Genomic DNA, 26,535 nt, shown 5'->3' with positions numbered 1-26,535 from the left:
GGATTCTAGAATCTTGCCAACAACCGAGGTTAGGCTAATTGGCCTATAATTTTCCATCTTTTTCCTTGTTCTCTCCTTGAACAGGGGGGTTACAACAGCGATTTTCCAATCCTCTGGTACTTTCCCTGACTCCAGTGACTTTTGAAACATCATCACCAACGCCTCCACTATTTCTTCAGCTATCTCCTTTAGAACTCTAGAATGTAGCCCATCTGGGCCCGGAGATTTATCAATTTTTAGACCTCTTGGTTTCTCTAGCACTTTCTCCTTTGTGATGGCTACCATATTCAACTCTGTCCCCTGACTCTCCGGAATTTTTGGGATATTACTCATGTCTTCTACTGTGAAGACTGACGCAAAGTACTTATTCAGTTCCTCGGCTATTTCCTTGTCTCCCATCACAAAATTACCAGCGTCATTTTGGAGCGGCCCAATGTCAACTTTTGCCTCCCGTTTGTTTTTAATGTATTTAAAGAAACTTTTACTATCATTCCTAATGTTACTGGCTAGCCTACCTTCAAATTTGATCCTCTCTTTCCTTATCTCTCTCTTTGTTATCCTCTGTTTGTTTTTGTAGCCTTCCCAATCTTCTGACTTCCCACTACTCTTTGCCATATTATAGGCTTTCTCTTTTGCTTTGATGCATTCCCTAACTTCCTTTGTCAGCCATGGCTGCCTAATTCCCCCTCTGATAACCTTTCTTTTCTTTGGGATGAACCTCTGTACTGTGTCCTCAATTACTCCCAGAAACTCCTGCCATTGCTGTTCTACTGTCTTTCCCACTAGGCTCTGCTCCCAGTCGATTCTCGTCAGTTCCTCCCTCATGCCCCTGTAGTTACCTTTATTTAACTGTAACACCTTTACATCTGATTCTACCTTCTTTCTTTCAAATTGGAGATTGAATTCTACCATATTATGATCACTGCCTCCTAAGTGCTCCCTTACTTTAAGACCTTTAATCAAGTCTGGCTCATTACATAACACTAAGTCCAGAATGGCATGTTCCCTCGTGGGCTCCATCATAAGCTGTTCCAAAAAGCCCTCCTGTAAACATTCAATGAATTCCCTTTCCTTGGGTCCACTGGCAGTATTATTTACCCAGTCCACCTGCATATTAAAGTCCCCCATGATCACTGTGACCTTGCCTTTCTGACATGCACTTTCTATTTCGTGGTGCATCTTGTGCCCCTGGTCCTGACCACTGTTAGGAGGCCTGTACATAACTCCCATTATGGTTTTTTTGCCTTTGTGGTTCCTCAACTCTACCCACACAGACTCCACATCATCCGACCCCATGCCGTTTAGTGCTATTGATTTAATTTCATTCCTAATTAACAAGGCAACCCCGCCCCCTCTGCCCACCTCTCTGTCTTTTCGATAGGTTGTGAATCCCTGGATGTTTAAATGCCAGTCCTGAACCCCCTGCAACCATGTCTCTGTGATGCCTACCACATCATACCTGCCAGTCACAATCTGGGCCACAAGCTCATCTTACCTTGTTCCGTACACTGCGCGCATTTAAATATAGCACCTTTAATTCTCTATTGACCGTCCCTTTTTGTTTTCTTAGTGTGGTGGACCTTGGTTTACTGAGCCTTTCCATACACTGTGTCATATTTTGTGGGATGGGGACTATTGTAACCTCTCCTGAGTTCTGTCTTTTCGTGCTTTTTTGTATTCTTAAGCAGCTACGCTTCTCACTGATTACTTCACCTCTTGGTTCCCTGACTTTCCCTTCCCCCCAACCTTTAGTTTAAAGTCCTATTGACCACCCTATTTACTCTTTTCGCCAGAACACTGGTCCCAGCTCGGTTCAGGTGGAGACCATCCCAACGGTGTAGGTGGGGCAGCACAGTAGCCTTGTGGATAGCACAATTGCTTCACATCTCCAGGGTCCCAGGTTCGATTCTGGCTTGGGTCACTGTCTGTGCGGAGTCTGCACATCCTCCCCGTGTGTGCGTGGGTTTCCTCCGGGTGCTCCGGTTTCCTCACGCAGTCCAAAGATGTGCGGGTTAGGTGGATTGGCCATGATAAATTGCCCTTAGTGTTGGGTGGGGTTACTGGGTTATGGGGCTAGGGTGGCGGTGTTGACCTTGGGTAGGGTGCTCTTTCCAAGAGCCGGTGCAGACTTGATGGGCCGAATGGCCTCCTTCTGCACTGTAAAAATTCTATGAAATAAAAAAAAATTCTAGGTCCCCCCCTGTCCCAAAACTGATGCCAGTGTCCCATGAAAAGGAATCCCTCATTCCCACACCACTCTTTCAGCCACGTGTTAACTTCCCTTATTCTTGCCTCCCTATGCCAATTTGCACGTGGCTCGGGCAGTAATCCGGAGATTATGACCCTTGAGGACCTGTTTTTTAATTTAAATCCTAGCTCTTTATAATCTCTAAACAGGTCCTCTTTCCTAGACTTGCCTATGTTGTTGGTACCGACATGGACCACAACAACTGGATCCTCCCCCTCCCTCTCCAGTATCCTTTCAAGCCGGTCAGAGATGTCCCGCACCCTAGCACCAGGCAGGCAACATACCGTGCGGAACTCTTTATCCTGCTCACAAAGGATACTATCTATCCCCCTGATAATAGAATCCCCTACAACTACAACTTGCCTATTTACTCCCTCCCCTTGAATGGCCTGCTGAACCATGGTGCCTTGGTCAGCTGACTCATCCTTCCTGCAACCCTGTTCGCCATCCACACAGGGAGCAAGTGCCTCATACCTGTTGGACAGAGTCAAGGGCTGAGGCTCCTGAGTTCCTGACTGCTGGTTCCCTTTACCTGCCTGACTTGCAGTCACACCCTGCTGTCCCTGGCCACTAGCAGGATTTAAACTACTTACTCTGACAGATGTGACTGCCTCCTGAAACACGGTGTCCAGGTAAGTCTCCCCCTCCCGGATGTGTCTCAGTGTTTGAAGCTCAGACTCCAGCTCATCAACTCTGAGCCGGAGCTCTTCGAGCAGCCAACACTTACTGCAGATGTGGTCGCTGCAGCTCGAAATGGGATCTGCCAGCTCCCACATCAAGCATAGGTTGAGTGCGGAATTTGTGCACAATCTTAGCACAGTGGGGGCGACACGGTACTACAGTGGTTAGCATTGTTGTTTCACATTGCCAGGGATCTGGGTTCGATTCCCGTCTTGGGTCACTGTCTGCGCGGAGTCTGCACGTCCTCTCTGTGTCTGCGTGGGTTTCCTCCGGGTGCTCCGGTTTCCTCCCACAAGTCCCGAAAAACGGGCTGTTAGGTGAATTGGACATTCTGAATTCTCCCTCAGTGTACCCGAACAGGCGCCAGAATGTGGCGACGAGGGGATTTTCACAGTAACTTCATTGCAGTGTTAATGTAAGCCTACTTGTGACAATAATAAAGATTATTATTATGATCATAAATGTATTTGGGCCTTATATTGCCTGGCAATCCTTGTGGTGGAGAGAGGGAGCGCTTATTATTGTCTCCCCCCTGTCTCGTTTAGAAGGGAGATGATTGGAACCGGAACAGGGCCAGGGGTGAAGGGTTGGAGTTGGTAGGGTTACATTGTCCTCGCTGTGATCGAGGGAGGAAAAAAAACTTTTTCTTTTAATTTGGATTTAGAGCCTCTGTGTTTTTTTCCTTTTTCTGCCTAGGCAGGCTGGATGGTATCCTGGCGAAGCCTGGGTCATATTTGTCTTCCTTTGGGTCGAGGCAGTCTTTTCTCCTGATACGTGTCTCCCTCTCTGGCTGTTTTCGGGAGCTTCATGAGAACGGGAGTGGCCCCAACTATCTGTTTAGATGACGGTGGCTCCCGTGATCTGTCTGGGTATCTCCTCCCTCGGGGGGTCTTCTCCTCTCCCAGCTGGGTGAGTGTGGTGTTGGTTCTGGTACTGGCTTGGCCTGGTGGGGTGGTTGGAGGTCCTGAGTATCTGGGTGGGGGGGGGGGGGGGGGGCGGGGGCGGGGAAAGGACCAACCACCCCCTCCCACGGGCGCTTGCGATGTGAGTGTCTTGGATTTTCTTCCTCAGGGCTGGAGTTCCCCATTGGTTCCGGAGCCAATTTGTATGTTCCTTATTGTTGGGGTGTGGGGTGTGTGTGAGGGGGGGGGGGGGGGGGGGGGAGGGGCTGGTGGAGAGGAGCACCTTGTCCTGTTTAGGATTGGGTGGTTGCAGCCTTGGTGGGGTGTAAGGGTTGGGGCTGCATGGAAGTTTCTGGAGTCAGGTTGGTAAGAGTGAGGTCCCACTGTGGGTCAGTTGGCAGGCTCTCATCCATTTCGGAATGCCTTGGACGGTAGTTCGGGTAGAGTCCTGTATCTGAGCCATTTGTTCTGACAGTTCTTGCTCTTTATTCTTTTTCTTCCATCTGTGGCACAGTGGTTAGCACTGCGGTCTGGCAGCACCAGGGACCCAGGTTCAATTCCAGCCTTGCACGACTATCAATGTGGAGTTTACACGTTCTCCCCCGTGTCTGCATGGGTTTCCTCTGGGTCCTCCCACAGTCCAAAGACTTGCAGGTTAGCTGGATTGGCCATGCTAAATTCCCCTTGGTGTCCAAAGGTTAGGTGAGCTGCGGGGCATGGGTGGGGGTGAGGGCCAGGGTAGAGTGCTCTGTCGAAGGGTCGGGGCAGGCTCGATGAGCCGAAGGCCTCCTTCTGCACTGAAGGGATTCTATGGCTCTGAGAGACCCCTGACGTGTGACTTCCATTGTGTCCCTCACCTTGCACTTAGTTTTCTCCCGGGCTTCTTGTGGTGATGTTAAGCTGGCGGGTCTCAGTGCTATGGTTAATTGAGTGGGCTTATTTGTCGGGGTACGTTCCTTGGTGCTGGGGAGTGGTGGGCTGACCAACCCTCCCAGGGTTCTCCCCCTCCTCTCCCCTTCATGGGTGCCCTGGCAGCCCTCTCTTCTCTGGGATGGGGTTCCTCCCCCCTTTCCAGCTGGGATCTGATGATATCCTTCTTAACCCCAGGCCTCATGGCTATCCTGATGTCCCCCTGGGGGATGTGTCATTACTCAATGGCTCGGTGGCCTGTTCCTCCATTGGACCTGGGCCCTGTGGATGGCGTTTGGTAGTTCGGGTCTTGGCTCCTTGCCCTTTGCTCTTTTCTTACTTTTCTATGGGAGGCCCTGGGTCTGAGATCTGAGATTTCCTTGGATGTGTGGTACCCGGTCCTGCCCTGGGAGTCTGGTACTTGTATGATGGTTTGTGGGCAGCATGGTGGCACAGTGGTTAACACTGCCGCCTCACAGTGCCAGGGACCGGGGTTCAATCCCGGCCTTGAGTGACTGTGCGGAGTTTGCACATTCTCCCCGTGTGTGTGTGGGTTTCCTCCGGGTGCTCCGGTTTCTTCCCACAGACCAAAGATGTGCAGGTTAGGTGTATTGGCCATGCTGAATTGATGTAACTCTGTTCTGTTGCTTCGGTGCAGATGGTCCTTATATCCAGGGAGGAACATGTTGGGGATATTGTCCCTGACACATCCGGCCTTACTTGTTCCTCTGCTTGCAGTCACTTCTGTTCTGTGCTTTACCTGATTTGCATTGATAATAACAATAATAATAATCGCTTATTGTCACAAGTAGGCTTCAATGAAGTTACTGTGAAATGCTCTTAGTCGCCACATTCCGGCACCTGTTCGGGGAAGCCGGTGTGGTGATATACATCACTAAGTACACAAAAGGTTAATGTACATACACTACACCTACCTAGACACTAGAGGGAGCACCAGAGACATGACACACAGACAGTCAACTAATAGGTCAGTAAGATAGGACACGAGCAATGGGCATTCACGATACACACAGAGGTGACATTACCACAGGGGGGCATTACACCAACCCATATAAAAGGACACATCACACATGCTCCGTCTCTTTCCAGTGGAGACACTCAGTGTGTTGATTTGAAACACATCACTCCCACCACGTGGATTGTAGCAGACTGGTTAGTCAGTCTGAGTAGCTATATCAGGATTAACAGTAGAGTTGAATAAACGTGTTAAAGCTATCTCCAAGTCTGAACCTTCCTTTGTCAGAGTGCACATCAAGGAAGCAGCGTATGCTACGACAAGAGCATAACAAAACATGGTTCCAGGAGTGAACTGTTAAATCCATATAGTTGCAACTCAGCGAACAGTGACATCCAGCAACGACAGCCAGGCAAGATGATGTTCGGGATTCCGGTTCCACAGCGGCTCAGGTACCAAGGCAATCTCAGTGAAAACTGGCGTTGGTTCAGGCAGAGATTCGAGATCTACCTGGTAGCGTCCGACTTAGATGGCGTGGCGGATGCAGACAAAGTAAAGCTTCTACTTACCGTTGCGGGTCCAGAAGCAGCTGAAATCTTCCAGACCTTTAAATACTCAAAGGGGCAAAACAAGAGCGATTTCCAGGCAGTCCTGGACAAATACCAAGAATTCTGCGAGGAACATACAAGAAGAAAAGGTAAAAGAGGCGCCAAAACTCACCGCGAGGTAGGCAGCAACGAACGGCAGTTTTGAATTGCAGCCGTCTTGGAAAAGGTGCTGCACATGCGCAGTTGTGTGAAGAGCGCACAGAACGGGAAGGTCCGTTTGCGCATGCACGAGAAGCCGCGCATGCGCAATTGTGAAAAAGGCCCCAAGTAAAGGACCTGTGATCTGCGCATGCGCAATCGCTTCCTATGCTCTACATCACAAGCGTCATGACGTCAGAGGCCATGGACCACCCCCACTTAAAGAGGAAATGTCCCAAAACACGGGGAAAAAAAAATTTTAGCCTCAAAACCAGATTCTTTCACCTGGAACGACAGCACAATGCCTGAAATTCGACCAGTAGCTGACAGTAACCTCCGCAGAACCCTGCAACAAGCAGTTAGCACCGCCCAAAGAGATGATACAGTCCTTGAAGACTATGACTCAGACCTTGAATTCTTCTTTGGACATCGCGAGCCCAATGCCAGCTCCGACACAAAACGTGATGATATGGTCTTGGAAGACAACGACTCAGACGAAGCTTTCACCTTGGGAGGCTACCCCAGTACCAAATCCGAACCGCAATGACATGTGTTCTATAGTGACGAATCCGACACAGATGCGGATGTGTTTTTCGGATTTGAGGATCTTCAGCCCAGTATATACGACATCCCAACTCGTGAGTGCAGGATTATGCTGCGGCCTGACACCAAGAGACAGAGAGCGGTACAAGCCCACAGAGAGCGGCCTGCTGCCACACAGAGAGTGGTCCACGCACCGCGAAGGGTCCCCGACTCCACACAGAGAGTGGTCCACGCACCACAAAGGGTCCCAGCCACCACACAGAAAGTGATGAAAGACTCCACAGCGAGCTCGTGGACAGACTCCACGATTGAAGCAACGCAAGACTCCACAGCGCAGTCCTTGCATGAACAAGAAGTGGCTCGAGGTGACACAAGCCTCCACAGCGAGCTCGTGGACAGACACCACGACAGAAGCAATGCAAGACTCCAGAGCGCAGTCCTTGCACATGAACAAGAAGTGATGACAGTTTCCAGAGCGAGACCAATGCACGATTCCACACAAGGAACGCTGCAAGACTCCACAGAGGGAGTGACACAAGCCTCCACAGCGAGCTCGTGGACAGCCTCCACGATAGAAGCAATGCAAGACTCCAAAGCGCAGTCCTTGCATGAACAAGACCATGAGGGTCTAGCAACCTCCTCTGAGCAACCAGCAGCAGACGATGCAAGTCTGCCACGCTCAAGTGAACGACAGAAAGACTATGACAGTCTACCATGCTCAAGTGTACAGCAAGCAGACTATGACAGTCTACCACGCTCCAGTGAACAAGAAGAAGACTCTGACAGTCTACCACGCTCAAGTGCACAGCAAGCAGACTATGACAGTCTACCACGCTCCAGTGAACAAGAAGAAGACTCTGACAGTCTACCTAGCTCAAGTGAAAGACAAGAAGACACTGAGGCTCTACCCACTGTATGTGCGACAAGTGACGACGGCATCCCACTTCCCATATGTGCAACGTGACAGACCTCAGCTAGTGTGTACAGAGGCACTCGACAATCACAGTGAGACTACTGGTGACTCCGGTGACACCACGTTACTTCAAACCTCACTTGCTCGAGCCTCTCCGCAAGCAAATGCATTCCTGACTGTTTTGACCCCGGATGGGGAGCATCACGAAACTTCAGAAGATTCAAGGGAACCTAAAATGACTCTGGACGTGAAGCATCGAGAGACCTCAGAAGATGCAATCGAATCTGAAATGACTCCGGACGGGGAGCATCAAGAAGCCAAAACTGACTGAGGTGAAACAGACCAGACTCCAAACGGGGAGCATCCACAAGCCAAAGCTGTTTTAAGTAAGCCGGACGTGACTCCAGACGGGGAGCGCCGCAAACTCAGTGACGGCACGCTCAAGGAAACAGCAGATGCCACAAAGGAGGCTGACACGAGTAACTGTGTAAAGGACTCGTATTATCCACAGAGTGTGGTCCTTGAGCGCAGCAAACACGGGAAAACCAACCACCACAACAACATCAAAGACAATAGCAAGAAGCGTACCAAAGGCAACAACGTCGACAACAAGCACGACAAAAACAACACCAATGGAACTACGACTGGTACGACATGGTACAACTCTGCAAATGAGGGACACTGTTACTGCTCAGCTCAGCACAATGACATGCCATGGCAGGACGATGCATCTTACCAATTCACGTTTGCTGCACTACCAACAGACAACCTGGCTTTCAGGACAGATGCCATCAAGAATTACCACCACAAGCATCGAAAGAAGAAAAAAAAGAGTCCAAATTGGGCAACGAAGTGATTTGACCACTTCTTGGTTCCTTCAGCCCAGGGACACTGATGTCGTTTACAATGCATTGCCACCATCAACATCACCAACTCACCAACCAAACAAGAGAGCCACTCGACCATAATAATTAATGAACTTTGGACTCATGCATATTATTTGGACTTATTGTTTAATGATCACTGTTATCATAACTTGTACAGAGTATCACTCATCTACCTAGTTTGTTCAATTTTCTTTATCACTGTACAGAAAATATGTAACACGAAAAAAGGGGGGATGTGGTGATATGCATCACTGTAAGTACACAAAGGGTTAATGTACATACACTACACCTAGCTAGACACTAGAGGGAGCACCAGAGACATGACACACAGACAGTCAACTAATAGGTCAGTAAGATAGGACACGAGCAATGGGCATTCACGATACACACAGAGGTGACACTACCACAGGGGGGGCATTACACCAACCCATACAAAAAGGACACATCACACATGCTCCGTCTCTTTCCAGTGGAGACACTCAGTGTGTACACAGGGTTGATTTGAAACACATCACTCCCACCACGTGGATTGTAGCAGACTGGTTAGTCAGTCTGAGTAGCTATATCAGGATTAACAGTAGAGTCGAATCCAAGTAGGAGAATTGTTAATTGTTTAATAAACATGTTAAAACTATCTCCAAGTCTGAACCTTCCTTTGTCAGAGTGCACATGAAGGAATCAGCTTCTGCTACGACAAGAGCATAACAAAACAGCCGGTACGGGAATTGAACCCGCGCTGCTGGTCTTGTTCTGCATTACAAGCCAGCTGTTTAGCCCACTGTGCTAGACCAGCCCCTGATACCTGCGGCTTTTATTTTTATTTTGATACGATAATTGTAAAACTTGAAAACTTTTAAAAAAATACAAAACAAAATGAGCTAGCCAGGCCTTGCAGGAATTGGGAGTTTCCATAATCCCGATGCTCCTGGCTGCTGATGGGGGAGGGGTCACGATCACTTGCGCATGCACCAACATGGGTCCAGTGCACACACACGCAAACAATCCTGACGCCTTCTTGGTCGGTGGCCGGAGTAAAAAGGATGCGATAATGACTGGATAATCTGCTTTGAAAGATATAAATCCAGGGCTTTAAGAGCATGGGATGAGTCAGAAATGGAATTAGTCTGTCAGGCACTTGTACTTTTGCTGCGGGGGGGGGGGGTGGGGGGGAGAGAAGCTGTTATAAAAGGAGCCATAACTCACAGAATTTGCTGGAACCTACTTTCAGTCATCTTGACGTCAATAGGAAAGATATATAAGAGAGGGGTCAACTTAACTTCCTGAAGAAAAGCGTTTCACTGCAACAATCTCTGGATCTGGGCAGCTAGTGCAGGATTCGCTGTCCGCCACACTTACCTCAACAGCCTGGGGGATTGCCAAGTTTGGACAAGAGGCGGTGAACAGTTTGACTCTCAGCCCGTTGTCTTCCTTCAACGGGGGAGTTGCGTTTCTTTTAAGGCACGGTGAGCTGAGAGGGACTGCTGAGAGTTGTCAAGTGGTGGGAATAAGGGAGGCCGAGACACACGGTAACCAGAGCTGGAAGCCGAGCTGAGGGATTAGTTTGGGCCTGGGTTGTGTGCTCCCTGTTGCTGTGGGCGACATTTTCCTGCTGTCAAAGCGCAGCGACCCTTGGCGAGCTGAGGCCTTGAGGTAGTTAAAAGAGTTGAAGGTGAAGCTGCAAGGAAGTTGAGAGTGCGTTGGAAAGGAGTTTCTCATTCGGTGGCGGGGGGCGGGGAGGAAATGCAGAATAAAAGTGAATAGCTTCAGAATGCCCCCACACAGACACGAGGAGAATGAGCAAACTCCACATGGATAGTGACCCAGGGCTGGGATTGAACCCAGGCCCTTGGTGCCGTGAGGCAGCAGTGCTAACCACTGCGCCGCCAAAAATTCACTTTCTAAAGAAATCTCTAACACTAATTAAACTTCAACAGAATTTTGAACCCATGTTGTCTAAACCTGTGTATTAACCTGTTGTGCGGCATCTTATCAAACGCTTCTCCACAATTATAAAACTAAATGTTCAGCTCCAGAGAGGTTGCTTGTCACTCATTACATAAGAACATATGAACTAGGAGCAGGCGTAGGCAATTCCGCCCCTTGAGCCTGCTCCGACATTCAATGCAATCGTGGCAGCTCTCCTCTCGGCCTCAAGTCCACTTTCCTGCCCGTCCTCATGATCCTCCCACCCATCACTAATTAAAAATCTATCCATCTCCTCAAATTTACTCAATGTCCCAGCATCCACCGCACTCTGGGACAGTGAATTCCACGTATTCACGACTCTCTGAGAGAAGTAATTGCTTCTCATCTCTATCTTAATCTGCGACCCTTGATCCTAAAACTATGACTGGAGGTTCTAGATTGCCCCACAAGAAGAAGCATCCACTCTACATGCACTTTGCCACTACCTTTTATCATTTTATACACCTCAATTAGATCTCCTCTCATTCTTCTAAACCCGAGGGAGTAAAGGCCTAAACTGCTCAATCTCTCTTCGTAACACAAACCCTGATCTCTGGAATCAATGTAGTGAACCGCCTCTGAACTGCCCTCCCCAAATAAGGGGACAAATCTGTCCACCATACTCCAGGTGCGGTCTCCACCAATGCCTTGTACAGTTGTAGCAACACTTCCCTACTTTTATAGTCTCTTCCTTTAGCTATAGAGGGCAAAATTCCAATTGCCTTCAATTTTACCTGCTGTACCTGCATACCGGTTTTCTGCGATTCATGAATAAGGGCATCGAGATCCCTCTGCACCGAAGAATTCTGAGGTTTCTCTTGTTACAACACCCTGGGCTAGTGTACGGTCAGTTCCAGCCCCACTGACCTGGAGTTGCAACACAATTGAAATAACCAATAATTCCTACAAAAATACCCAAAGACTTTGGCCCTTTGCTGCTCGATAATTACAATCACCAGGTTTGTAAGTTTAAACACAATTACTTCTTATTTCAAACAAGAATTATAATTAGGTATGCAGCAAATACAACTGGCTAATCATTATCTAATTCCTAATCCCCCCACTTTAACTTGCCCCCATCTTCTACACACACTTGCACAAGACAGACAATCACAGAGGGGAGGAGAGGGGTGAAAAAATAAGTAAAAAGAAAAAGAGTCTTTGTTTTAGATAGTTGTCTTTAAGTAGACCTTCCTTCAAAATAAGCTTTCAGACCCAGGTCTCTGTAATGGGTTTATTGCAGATTCATTCATTCAGGTTCTCTGAAGTTTCAGGAATACATCAACTCACAGCCTTTCCGGAGAGAGAGAGAGAAAGAGAGAGAGAGAAGAAGAGCAGGTCCTTCTCTTGAGTGTCCAGGATTCAAATGAGCTCTTTGAGTCTCTGGAAATCATTCCACTTGAGTAGGATCCAATCACTACCTGTTACCGGGCAGAATACGGCCTTTTGACCAATTTATTGGTCACCAGCCAACCAATCGAACCAAGTCCTACCCCATCTCTTGGGTGCCGTAAAGTCTGGGCCTTGCTGCCCAAAGATAGCAGCATCATATACTATGTTGCAACAGCTTGAATTCCTCCTCTCTGCTGCTTGACTTAAAGATACATGTCCATTAAGTACCATGTATCAAAAATTATAATGGCAAAAAAAAAGAAAGGGGGAAATAAGGGAATCAGCAGGAAGGATCCTTACCCTCCCCATTCACATAATCAGTTGCCTTTCCATTTTTCCAACCAAAATTGATAACTTCACACTTCTCCATGTTAAACTCCATCTGCCACATTTTGGCCCACTCACCTAACCTATCTATATCCATTTGTGAATTTCTTATTTCCTCATTGCAACTTACTGTCCCACCTATTTTAGTGTTGTCTGCAAATTTGGCTATAGTACCTTCTATTCCGACATCCAAGTCATTAAGAGATATTGGAAGTAGTTGGGGCCCAAGGACCGAACCTGTGGAACCCCACAAGTTACACCTCGCCAATCAGAAAAAGACCTATTGTTCCCATTTGTCCTGTCCACATAGCCAGTCACCCAAGGCCGGAATCGAACCCGGCTGTCTGGCACTGTGAAGCAGCTGTGCTAACCACTGTGCCACCGTGCTGTCTCGACGGGGACCTTCGAGTTGTAAGCTACATTGTGGCCTTTACTTTATGTTAACTAAGTAAATGTTGTTTAACTTAGCACAGGGCTAAATCGCTAGCTTTTAAAGCAGACCAAGGCAGGCCAGCAGCACAGTTCAATTCCCGGAATCAGCCTCCCCGAACAGGCGGCGGAATGTGGCGACTCGGGGCTTTTCACAGTAACTTCATTTGAAGCCTACTTGTGACAATAAGCGATTTTCATTTCATTTCATTTCTCGGGCCATCTGAGCTTTGATACATAGCTTGTAGAGAAGCAGGGAAAGTTGGTGAGCGATTTTCAGATTTCCACATTTCACTGTGCATTATGTACAGTCTAGAAGTTTCTGACCAATTTATTCTATAACTAGATGAGCGCTATTAACACTGTTATTCCAAATGCAAAATTCAGGACATCCAAGGCCATTTTCAGAACCCTGCTGTGTTTAAAATTTAAGTTTAAAAGCTTGGGGCTGAAGTGCAAATAAAACTGCAACAAAAGGTTTTTTAAGTAACCGAAAAGGGAGTGCAGTCTATTACAGCCTATAGATGCATGGTCCACGGACCCCACAAGACTGCAAAAAGGGCAGTCTTCTTGGGAGTCTGTGAATAATAATAATAAAAGGAAGACCACGCTCTCAAACCGGACTCTGTTTCGGGGCCTCAGCGAGGACTGCTCCGCTGAGGCTGCACTTTGCCTCATTTCCTACACTGAGCAGCTTCGCAGCTGGCAGTGCCACCTGGGCACCCTGACAACACCAGGATGGCACCCAGGTGGCACTACTAAAGTGTCCAGGTGGCGTCACGGTGCCAGTGTACCACCACTCCCAGAGTCCTGCCACCCAGGTGCCCCTGATTCCCAGGGAGATCCCACCCCCCCAAAAAAAAACATCAATACACCTGGTCCCCATTTGTGGAGACTAGTACTGATGAGCGTTTACCTGGGGTCTCCAAAGTGAAGGGCTTAGATCCCAACGCCGTGGGTAGATCAGATAAGGAACTGAGGGCACTGATGCTAAGTTTGCAGATGATACAAAGATCTGAAGAGGGACAGGTAGTATTGATAGTGGGAAATCTGGCCAGTTGGATAACGAACTGGCTAACCGATAGAAGTCAGAGAGTGGTGGTGGGATGGCATATATTCAGCCTGGATCCTAGTTACCAGTGGCGTACCGCAGGGATCAGTTCTGGGTCCTCTGCTGTTTGTGATTTTCATTAATGACTTGGATGAGGGAGTTGAAGGGTGGGTCAGTAAATTTGCAGACAATACGAAGATTGGTGGAGTTGTGGATAGTAAGGAGGGCTGTTGTCGGCTGCAGAGAGACATAGATAGGATGCAGAGCTGGCCTGAGAAGTGGCAGATGGAGTTTAACCCTGAAAAGTGTGAGGTTGTCCATTTTGGAAGGGCAAATATGAATGCGGAATACAGGGTTAACGGTAGAGTTCTTGGCAATGTGGAGGAGCAGAGAGATCTTGGGGTCTATGTTCATACATCTTTGAAAGTTGCCACTCAAGTGGATAGAGCTGTGAAGAAGGCCTATGGTGTGCTCGCGTTCATTAACAGAGGGATTGAATTTAAGAGCCGTGAGGTGATGATGCAGCTGTACAAAACTTTGGTAAGGCCACATTTGGAGTACTGTGTACAGTTCTGGTCGCCTCATTTTAGGAAGGATGTGGAAGCTTTGGAAAAGGTGCAAAGGAGATTTACCAGGATGTTGCCTGGAATGGAGAGTAGGTCTTACGAGGAAAGGTTGAGGGTGCTAGGCCTTTTCTCATTAGAATGGAGAAGGATGAGTGGCGACTTGATAGAGGTTTATAAGATGATCAGGGGAATAGATAGAGTAGACAGTCAGAGACTCTTTCCCCGGGTGGAATAAACCATTACAAGGGGACATAAATTTTAGGTGAAAGGTGGAAGATATAGGAGGGATATCAGAGGTAGGTTCTTTACCCAGAGAGTAGTGGGGGCATGGAATGCACTGCCTGTGGAAGTAGTTGAGTCGGAAACATTAGGGACCTTCAAGCAGCTATTGGATAGGTACATGGATTACGGTAAAATGATATAGTGTAGATTTATTTGTTCTTAAGGGCAGCACGGTAGCATTGTGGATAGCACAATTGCTTCACAGCTCCAGGGTCCCAGGTTCGATTCCGGCTTGGATCACTGTCTGTGCGGAGTCTGCACATCCTCCCCGTGTCTGCGTGGGTTTCTTCCGGGTGCTCCGGTTTCCTCCCACAGTCCAAAGATGTGCAGGTTAGGTGGATTGGCCATGATAAATTGCCCTTAGTGTCCAAAATTGCCCTTGGTGTTGGGTGGAGGTGTTGAGTTTGGGTAAGGTGCTCTTTCCAAGAGCCGGTGCAGACTCAAAGGGCCGAATGGCCTCCTTCTGCACTGTAAATTCAAAGATAATCTATGATTAATCTAGGACAAAGGTTCGGCACAACATCGTGGGCCGAAGGGCCTGTTCTGTGCTGTATTTTCTATGTTCTATGTTCTATTGAGGAAGCAGGGGGGCGCTGTAGAAGGATTTGGACAGGCTAGGAGAGTGGGCAATGAAGTGGCAGATAGAGTACAATGTGGAAAAGTGTGAGGTTATACACTTTGGAAGGAGGAATTTAAGCATAGACTATTTTCTAAATGGGGAAATGCTTAGGAAATCAGAAGCACAAAGGGACTTGGGAGTCCTTGTTCACAATTCTCTTCAGGTTACAATGTTAGCATTCATATCAAGAGGGCTAGAATACAAGACCAGGGATGTACTTCTGAGGCTGTATAAGGCTCTGGTCAGACCGCATTTGGAGTATTGTGAGCAGTTTTGGGACCGTATCTAAGGAAAGATGTGCTGGCCTCGGAAAGGATCCAGAGGAGGTTCACAAGAATGATCCCTGGAATGAAGAGCTTGCCGTCTGAGGAACGGTTGAGGACTTTGGGTCTGTACTCGTTGGAGTTTAGAAGGATGAGGGGGGATCTTACAAGATACTGAGATGCCTGGATAAAGTGGACGTGGAGAGGATGTTTCCACTTAGCGGAAAAACAAGAACCCGAGGCCACAGCCTCAGACTAAAGGGACGATCCTTTAAAACAGAGATGAGGAGGAATTTCTTCAGCCAGAGGGTGGTGAACCTGTGGAACTCTTTGCAGCAGAAGGCTGTGGAGGCCAAATCACTGAGTATCTTTAAGACTGAGATAGATAGGTTTTTGATTAATAAGGAGATCAGGGGTTATGGGGAGAAGGCAGGAGAATGGGGATGAGAAAAATATCAGCCATGATAGAATGGCGGAGCAGACTCGATGGGCCGAGTGGCCTAATTCTGCTTCTATGTCTTATGGTCGTATGGTCTTATTACAGCAAGACTAGCTGCTCGCTATCATGCAGATTAATGCTGACCCCGCCCATATTGGGCAGAATTCTGTCCGCGACATCTCGCTACATCCCGTAAGATCTTGTGAGATGTGAAGCGACCGGGTAAATTATTTACTGGGCCCCCCCCCCCACCTCGGGCTCGACATGACCATTAAATCGCGCCCTTTAAAAAAGTAATTAATTGGCTCCAAGACGCTTTCGGAATATGGGCGGCACGGTGCCACAGTGGTTAGCACTGCCGCCTCACTGCTCCAGGGACCCAGATTCGCTTCCGGCCTTTGGGGACTGTCTGTGTGGAGTCCGCACGTTCTCCCCGTGTGTGCGTGGGTTTCCTCCGGCTGCTCCGGTTTCCTCCCACAGTCCAAAGACGTGCGGGTTAGGTGGATTGGCCATGCTAAATTGCTCCTTAGTGTCCAAAAAGGTTATGTGGGGTTACACGGATGGAGTGGGGGCTCTTCCCAAGGGTCGGTGCAGACTCAATGGGCCGAATGGCCTCCTTCTGCAGTGTAGGGATTCTATGATTCCTGCAGTCTTGAAAGATGCGATGAAAATCTGAATTGTCTTTGTATTGCAAGCTTTGGCTGGGAATATCTGTAGCCTTTGAATTATGGTAAAGATCTTTGAAATGGAAAAGGTTCTATTTGAAATTCTCCTCCTGTTTACGTGCTGGTAATATTGCAAAAGAGGTTCAGCTGTCACAATGTTAGGTGCTGCCTTTGGAAAGTGGGACACACTCCAACTGCAGCTGGTCACAGAGTTGATGTAACTGCTGAAGAATGGCGGATTTTGCCAAGTGATGCTTTCCACTTCTATTTTTAATCTCTCTTCGTTAGGCTGCCATTTCAGACAACGAAATGGAATTCAAAGACAACCAGCGAGTGTTCATTCAGCACCTTTTGAAACGGGGAAACATTAAAAGGTCCTTCTTGGGGTGGCTTGGCAGATGGGCGTGGGGATTCAAGCATGGCCATTCAGGAGCTCTGTGAAGAGTTAGAGCGAGGTGGCTGAAGATCATGACCATGACATAGTGGTTGCAGAGCTTCCAAAGATCGGGAAGGCTTGTATTTCGAGCACCTCGTTTTGGCCGCAGGATGTGCCAAAGTGTTTTCCTGCCAATGAAGTACTTTTCCAAGTGTTGTAATGTAGGAAACGCATCATCCATCTGCGGACAGCAAACAGCAGTGTTGTAACGATTAGTTAGGTGTTAGTTGAGGGTTAAATATTTACCCGACCTCCGGGTATAACTCCCATGTTCTCCTTCACTATAGTGCCATTGTATCTTCTATGTCCACCTTGGAGGACAGATGGAACCTTTAGTTTTCCACCTCGTTCGAAGCTCTGCACCTGTGACACTGCAGGACTCTCCCAATAATTCATCGGAGTGCCAGCTTCTCCATCGAGTCCCCGAGTGGGACTTGAAACCACGAGCACCTGACTCCAAGGCCTGGATTTTGTGGAATTTACTGCAGCAGGCAGGAGGGCAGGAGGGCATGGAGAATTGTGCAGGAGACCGCACGTCATGGATTCCCAGGAAAGCTGTGGCCGATTAAGTCAGCAGGGGAAGGTAGCACATTGGGAAACCCGCCTGCTGACAGCAGGAAGCTCATTGATATATTTAATTGCCCATTTGCAAATGATTGAAATGCAATTCGATATGATTTACCGTTGCCTCCCTGAATAAGTGAGACTCACACATGTGTCTTCAGTAACCCACCCAGTGCAACTTGGCAACTTGTATGTGACTTCCTTGACTCACTGGTCTGGATTTTCATCCTCGAGGTTGGTAAGGGGGAGGGGTGGTGTGTGACAGAAAAATTCATAACTCGGCCTGCCCACCTTGGGAGACAGTGCCTGCAAGGGCGGGATCGTCATCGCGGGGGGATGGATGCAGGCTGGAGTCGGGTCGGCCAACTGGGGAGAAAGTGTGGAGTCAGCCACCGGGGATGTCCAGTGCAGAGGTGGGCTGGTTTAAAGACTCACCTCAGTGCCGAGGGTCTTCGTCCCAGTGAAATAAAAACACAAAGGCCCTCCGTCTCACACCCCTCACACCCCCTTCGCCCTCCAAACATTCCCCATGGCCCTTTGTGATCCTTATGTTTAATTGGTAATTGGTTGGAGGATTATGGAGAATGGGCAGGACAGTGGAGTTGAGGCCGGGGTGGGATCAGCCATGATCATATTGAGGGCGTTTAGGCTCGGGAGGCTAAATTGCCGACTCCCGCTTCTAGGTCATGTGTTCTAGGGAGGAGGTGCTCTGACTGATTTTGCAATCCAGCTCTTGGTCTGTAACATTGGAGGTAGCAGATGAGAAACATATCAGCCATGATAGAATGGCAGAGCAGACTCGATGGGCCGAATGGCCTAATTCTGCTCCTATATCTTATGAATTTATGAACTTATGCCCGCCTACCCACTCACTTTGTCCCCTCGTGCTCCTCAAAGCAGCTCTGCCCTTCTACCCACCCCATATGGCCCCTTATGCCCACGATGCCAAGTTCTTCAATCCCCATTGAACCACTGTGCACATTGCAGAACTAATAAATAATAATAATCTTTATTAGTATAACAAGTAGGCTTATATTAACACTGCAATGAAGTTACTGTGAAAATTCCCGAGTCGCTACACTCCGGCGCTTGTTCGGGTACACAGAGGGAGAATTCAGAATGTCCAATTAACCTAACATGCACGTCTTTCGGGACTTGTGGGAGGAAACCGGAGCACCCAGAGGAAACCCACGCAGACACGGGGAGAGCGTGCAGACTCCGCATAGACAGTGACCCAGCGGGGAATTGAACCCGGGTTTCTGGCGCTGTGAAGCTACTGTGCTACTGTGCCGCCCAATCCAATGGTGTAAAATAACGTGTAAAAAAAAACCTTGAATCAAAGTCATTCAAGAAAGTATGAAGTAGAAGCTAATATAAGTGTGAATCATTCAGGCCCTTTGAAGTCTCACAAACTACAAACCCTTGAAACCACTTAACTTGTGTAAACAAGTATTGTGAAATTGATCGCACAGAGCAGAGAGTTTTTTTTATTCGTTCATGGGACGTGGGCGTCGCAGGCTGTGCCAGCATTTATTGCCCATCCCTCATTGCCCATGAGGGGGCAGTTAAGAGTCAACCACGTTGCTGTGCTGTGGAGTCACATGTGGACTAGGTAAGGGCGGCAGATTTCCTTCCTTAAAGGGCAGTAGTGAAACAGATGGGTTTTTACGACAGTCGACAATGGTTTCATGGTCATTATTAGACTTCTAGGGCGAAATTCTCCGGTATCAGCGCGATATCAGCCGACCGGCGCCAAAACGGTGCAAATCAGTCGGGCATCGCGCCGCCCCAAAGATGCGAAATCCTCCGCATCTTGGGGGGCCGAGCCCCAACCTTAAGGGGCTAGGCCGTGCCGGACTAATTTCCGCCCGCCAGCTGGCGGAAAAGGCCTTTGGTGCCCCGCCAGTTGGCGCGGAAATGACATCTCCGGGCGGCGCATGCGCGGGAGCGTTAGCGGCCGCTCACGGCATCCCCGCGCATGCGCTGTGGAGGGAGTCTCTTCCGCCTCCACCATGGTGGAGACCGTGGCGAAGGCGGAAGGAAAAGAGTGCCCCCACGGCACAGGCCCGCCCGCGGATCGGTGGGCTCCGATCGCGGGCCAGGCCACCGTGGGGGCACCCCCCGGGGCCAGATCGCCCCGCGCCCCCCTCCAGGACCCCGGAGCCCGCCCGCGCCGCCTTGTCCCGCCGGTAAGAGAGGTGGTTTAATCTACGCCGGCGGGACAGGCATCCTAGCAGCGGGACTTCGGCCTATCCGGGCCGGAGAATCGCGGGGGGGGGGGGGTGGGGCCGCAAACCGGCGCGGCGCGATTCCCGCCCCCGCCGAATATCCGGTGCCGGAGAATTCGGCAACCGGCGGGGGCGGGATTCACCCAGCCCCCAGCGATTCTCCGACACGGCGGGAGGTCGGAGAATCTCGCCCCTAATTCCAGATTTCTATTGAATTCAAATTTCACCATCTGCAGTGCCGGGATTTGAACCCAGGTCTCCGGAGCAGTACCCTGGGTCTCCGGTTTACTAGTCCAGTGACAATACCACGATGCCACCTCCAGTTTCGACTTTGAGGAGACTAAGAGACAGAGCACTGGATTCGTCTTGGAGATATTTTCTCGTGGTAAAGAGTTGTGAATTCTGAGGGGCCGTGTCTTAGGCAGCAAATTCAGAACCCAGAATGGGGTCCAACATTTAAAGGTGCATTGGCCCAATCCCTTAAAGTGGCATCAAGATCTGTGCCCCTAAGGTGGGCCGCCTGCAAGGAAAGGGGGAGATAGTGCTGCAGTATTCGATCCATTCTGGCCGCCTTCACCCTAGAGCAGTGCAGGGGATGAGTTGGCTGGACTGAGACATCCCAGACTTCTGTTGAGCCCTCGAAGCAAGGGAGATTCTGAGGATGAGAGTTACTGTGTGCAAGGCTGTGGTGACCGAGAGCTCTGATGATGAATGTGGTGGGAAGGGGAGTAGCGAGGGACGGAAAACTGTAGCAGGGATATCCGGCTGGAGAAGATTGCAGAGGTAAAGCGGCGGATCAAGGCTATGAAGGGGTTTGTGCAAGGGGCACAGATTTGGGGCTCAATAAATTGGGTGACTTGTGATTATGAGCTTTGAGGTCCAGGAAATAGGGCCATAGACGTTTGCAGTACAGAAGGAGGCCATGCACTTAAACCAAGTCCATACTATCTCCTTGCCTGAGCAATCTATCTGTCTAACATAGAGGATATTATTTCCATTATCGTGTAATAAATTGTGTGGAAGCCTTCCATCTCATAGCTCAATGGTTTGCACTGGATTGATAGTTAATTCTGAGTTAGGCATTGCCTGGTATGGAAAGAGTTAGTCTCCCAGGGTCAAAGAGAATAGCCAGAGGGCAGGAGAGGGACAACAAAGCAAAAGATGTGCCTCAAACAATTGTGGTGCTGGCTGAAAGCAAAAATAACAAAAAATGAGAAACAATTGATACAAGCAAAGAGAAGGAACGATGGGCACTGATATTATTACCATGGACACGATCTAATGGACTCAACGCACTTACTCGTTGACGTGATGAGGCCATTAAATCTCGTGAAAGGCCTATCGCCAGATGTGGGACACTCGGAACACCTCGCGAGATCCAACAAGTTGTATGAGCCATTATGCTCATTTACGTATGTCAATGCCAGTACTCCCGAGGCCCGGAAACTAATGGCTCCACCTAGGAGACCTCACCATGGCGCTGTTTAGCACTGGTACACACAAACATGGACCAGGCGTGACGTCACCAGGGGGATCTCCCAGCGCATTGGAGGCCCTCGGGTAGTCAGGCTCTGGGCAAGGTGGTACCCTGGCACTCCCGCTGGCACGTGTGCACCTTTGCCCATCCAGCCTGCACCTTGGCACTACCACCCAGGCACCCAGCAGTACCTCCCTGGTATTGTTGGTGTGCTCAGGTGGCACTGCCAGACTGGCAGGTGCACTGCCAGGGTGCACGGATGCCCACATGCCAGGTTGCCCATGCCAGGATCGTGCCCAGGCGTGCCCTGTCCTTCAGAGTCGGCGGGGGGGGGGGGGGGGGGGGGCTAGAGGATCCCGTAGGAGGTAAGTTGGGGCAGTGATGGGGAGAGCGTCTGGAAGAATCAGTGGAGGAGCAGAGGGGGTGTCGAAAGATTGGGGTCCATTTAAAAATGAGTCATCAATGAGGTAAGTGCGACTCAGCAGGGCGTTCCCTACCCAGGCCAATAAACCCGGCAGAAACCCATTTGATAGCAGGCCGATCGAGGAGCTGCGAATTAAATCACGCCTAATGTCACTGGAATAGTAATCCAGAGGTCGATAAAAAGTCTCTGGGGACACGGGCTCAAATCCCACCATGGCAGCTTGTGGAATTTAAATTCAAGTTCAAATACAAATCTGGAATTGAAAACTAGTCTCATTAATATTAACCATGAAGCTATCATCGATTGCCACGAAAATCCCACCTATTTCACTAATGTCCTTTAGGGAAGGAAATCTGCCGTTCTTACCCGGTCTGGCCAACATGTGACTCCAGACCCACAGCAATGCGGTTGACTCTTATCTGCCCCCTGAAATAGACGAGCAAGCCACTGAATTCAGTGGCAATACGGGATGGGCATAATGTTTTCTAATGGCTGGAAATTGAAAGCTGAGGTGCTGTTCCTGAAGCTGACATTGAACTTCACTCAGCTGGCCAAGTCAGAGATGTCAGTGTGGGACAGAAGCAGAAGATTAAAATGAGAGATTGAGGTGATTGTTGCAGACAGAATGGAGTTTATCCGCAAAGCAGTCACACAAACTGTGTTTGATCTGCCTCTCCTGTCTTTTACCTTATCACAGACTTCCCTTTTATCCTTGTCAAACCCACCCCTTGCTCAAAAAAAAGAATTGGGTACTCTAAATTGGGTACTCTGTGAGAGTAACAAAGACTTTATTTCATATTACACCTTTCATGACCATTGGTATATCTCAAAGCATTTTCCAGCTGATGAACTGCGCCTCCCCCACACCCCAGCTCTTCTTTGAGATAGTGTCACACCCACCCAAACAGGCCCATGGAGCCCCAGTTTAACACCTCTTCCAAAAGTCAGAGAAACAGAGTTGATTTCAGTTCTATGATTTGCATCACACAGCTAGGAAATTAGAAATGGAATAGGTTTTGGGGCGGCTCAGTGATTAGCACTGCTGCCTACAGCGTTGAGGACCCTGGTTCGATCCCAGCCCTGGGTCACTGGATTCTCCGCCCCCGCCCCCCCCCCCCCAAACCGGGTCGGAGAATCCCCGGGGGGGGGGGGGGCCTGTGAGATTGAATTGTGGGGAGAAGGGGGGGGGCCTGTGAGGTTGAGTTGTGGAGTGGAGGGGGTCCTGTGAGGTTGAGTTGTGGGGAGGAGGGGGGGGGGTCTGGTGAGGTTGGGTTGTGGGGAGGAGGGGGGGCTGTGAGGTTGAGTTGTGGGGAGGAGGGGGGGCCTGTGAGGTTGAGTTGTGGGGAGAAGGGGGGGCCTGTGAGGTTGAGTTGTGGGGAGAAGGTGGGGCCTGTGAGGTTGAGTTGTGGGGAGGAGGGGGGGCCTGAGGTTGAGTTGTGTGGAGGAGGGGGGTCTGTCGGCCTGGGGCCTTAATCCCCAGAAGGGAGAATCCCGGCCTATTACTTTTTAAAAATAAGTTTAGAGTACCCAATTAATTTTTTCTAATTAAGGGGCACGTTAGCGTGGCAAATCCACCCACCCTGCACATCTTTGGGTTGTGGAGGTGAAACCCACGCAGACACGGGGAGAATGTGCAAACTCCACACGGACAGTGACCCGGGGCTGGGATCGAACCTGGGACCTCGGCGCCGTGAGGCAATTTAGCATGGCCAACACTGCATACCTTTTTGGGTTGTGGGGGCAGAACCCACGCAGACACGGGGAGAATGTGCAAACTCCACACGGACAGTACCTGTTGGACAGTTTTAATCTTTGAAGACTTTCATTTGTTACTTGTAAACATCGTGGCGATGGGACAACAGAAGACTTTTATGACAGGGTGGGGTGGATGATTTGAGATCATGGATTGAAACCTCAAGGATTAGGCTGGATTAGAGTTGGCAACCAAATCATGTAATCCCTACAGAAGGAGGCCATTCGGCCCATTAGTCCTGCACCGACCCTCTGAATGAGCACTCTACCTGATCCCAACAACCCCTTAACCTAACCTGCACATCCCTGAACACTTGGGGACAATTTATCACGGCCATTCCACCTAACCTGCACATCTTTGGACTGTGGGAGGAAACCGGAGCACCCGGAGGGAACTCACACAGACACGGGGAGAACGTGCAAACTCCACACAGACAGTGACCCAAGCCGGAATCGAACCTGGGTCCCTGGCGCTAACCACTGTGCCACCAGACTGCCTAACCACATGATGTTTTTTTTTCCATTTGGCTGCAGATCCATTATATAAATAAAAGCGAAGGTGCAAATCAACCGTGATCTAATTGAATGATAGGAGAGGCTTGAGGGGCTGAGTGGCCTCCTCTTGTTCTTGTTGCAGCTTAACTCGCTTCACTTTGCTACCGTAAATGCCGCTTAAATGTAGCCCGGAAGCAACCTAATGATGTAATTGCTCACTTTATATACAGACAGGGAGACCGACATCACGGTCAGAGACACTGAAGACTTCTGCCTGAGGGACACGACCAGCATCGCGTCGACGGACTCTTTCGTCTCAGCGGCTGAGGTGGGTACATTCCTGATGCTTGTCGCACCACCATCCACAATAGTCCGATTCTGTCTCCCTCATTGAAAAAAAACCCTTTATCTTTCTGCCTTTGACGATGTTTAAATGGTGCTTTTATTCTTCTCCTTCGTTTCCCACCACCCCCATCCCCTGCATTTTGGAGGCACTGAGACACTGACCCCCTTCAAAGTTTACGGTTCCTTGTGGCCAAGGACACGTCCACCGCTTCCCACCCGCGTACCTCATCTACACAGTCATTCCTCATTGCTCAGTTGCCTGGCAAAGGCCTATTCAACCAAAACAAAAGCTTTATTACTGCGTACTCCTGTCCTCACTCGAAGAGAGCGCCGGATAGTGAACAGAATTTAAGACCTTGGGCGAAATTCTCCCCCAACGGCGCGATGTCCGCCGACTGGCGCCAAAGACGGCGCCAATCAGACGGGCATCGCGCCGGCCCAAAGGTGCGGAATGCTCTGCATCTTTGGGGGCCGAGCCCCAACATTGAGGGGCTAGGCCGGCGCCGGAGGGATTTCCGCCCCGCCAGCTGACGGAAATGGCGTTTGTTGCCCCGCCAGCTGGCGCGGAAATGCGGCGCATGCGCAGTGGGGAGAGTCTCTTCCGCCTCCGCCATGGTGGAGGCCGTGGCGGAGGCGGAAGGGAAAGAGTGCCCCCACGGCACAGGCCCGCCTGCGGATCGGTGGGCCCCGATCGTGGGCCAGGCCACCGTGGGGGCACCCCCGGGGTCAGATCACCCCGCGCCCCCCCCAGGACCCCGGAGCCCGCCCACGCCGCCTGGTCCCGCCGGTAAATACCAGCTTTGATTTACGCCGGCGGGACAGGCAATTTCTGGGCGGGACTTCTGCCCATCCGGGCCGGAGAATTGAGCGGGGGGTCCCGCCAACCGGCACGGCCCGATTCCCGCCCCCGCCCAATCTCCGGTAGTGGAGACTTCGGCGGGGGCGGGGGCGGGATTCACGGCGGCCAACGGCCATTCTCCGACCCGGCGGGGGGTCGGAGAATGACGCCCCCTGACCTAGACTTAGGTATCAAAATAATTTGGGGGAGAATTTAGGGAGAATGCCGAATTCCGAACAGTCACAACAGGATAAAAAGGTGTTGAAGTGTATAGTAAAGAGTATAGTGGAGACTATGGTGAAGAGTATAGTGAAGTGTATAGTGAAGAGTATAATGAAGACTATAGTGAAGACTATATTGAAGGGTATAGTGGCGAGTATAGTGCAGATTATAGTGAAGAGTATAGTGCAGATTATAGTGAAGAGTATAGTGAAGGTTATAGTGAAGGGTATAGTTGAGAGTTTAGTGAAGAGTATAGTAAAGAGGTAAAGGAGCCCTAAACTCCTGGGTGATTCAAAAAGGTGCACGGTTTAAAGAGTGGGGAGATGGTGTCATTGTGGTATTGCTGGTTTGCTGTTAACCCAGAAACACTTAGGGTTCCATATTCAAATCCCACCACGCTAAAATTCAAGTTCAATAGAAAATCTGTAACTCAAAGTCTAACGATGACCATCAATCGAATGTCATTAAAGTGACTTCAAAACGGTCATGCGCGGCCCCGATGGCGCACAAGGATTCGAGGATGCCCACATGTTCGGTGGAGTACTGCCTGAACGCACCCCTGCTTGGGCAGAATTTCACATTGCCTCCCAGCTTCGAACCCTCCGCTTCGAGAGTTGGTGCCCCACACCCAAGCCACCTCATCAAGTGCACCATTTCACATGGCACAGAGGGGTTTCCTGTATGGGCTGCTGCTGAACGCTCGTCACTCCCTTGTGCTCGCCCGCCGCCTGGACATGCCTTGTTGCCGTCCGGTGCCGGAGGTCCCTAGTGGAGGTCCCTCTATGGAGAGCCCTCCCGTTAAAATCGGGGCGATGGGGTGGAGGGTGTTGCATGCAGCAGTCCCATACAACCGTAAGATATATCGGTTCACAGACTCCCAAGAAGACTGCCCTATTTGCGGCCTTGTGGAATCCGTGGACCATGCATCTATAGGCTGCAATAGACTGCACT

General features: G+C 49.8%; 1 protein-coding gene across 1 annotated transcript in view; it reads left to right on the top strand.

The window, feature by feature from the left end:
• miga1 (mitoguardin 1) overlaps positions 1-26,535 on the top strand; it is a 179,551-nt gene that overhangs the window by 66,458 nt on the left and 86,558 nt on the right. Inside the window, exon 8 of the mRNA XM_072510401.1 lies at positions 24,410-24,507. Within this exon, the coding sequence (XP_072366502.1) occupies positions 24,410-24,507 (98 nt within the window). The remainder of the gene's footprint in view (positions 1-24,409; positions 24,508-26,535) is intronic.

The sequence above is a fragment of the Scyliorhinus torazame genome, chromosome 7 (assembly GCF_047496885.1).
Source record: "Scyliorhinus torazame isolate Kashiwa2021f chromosome 7, sScyTor2.1, whole genome shotgun sequence".
NCBI classification, from domain to species: domain Eukaryota; kingdom Metazoa; phylum Chordata; class Chondrichthyes; order Carcharhiniformes; family Scyliorhinidae; genus Scyliorhinus; species Scyliorhinus torazame.
This window is presented reverse-complemented; position numbering and strand designations above follow the sequence as displayed.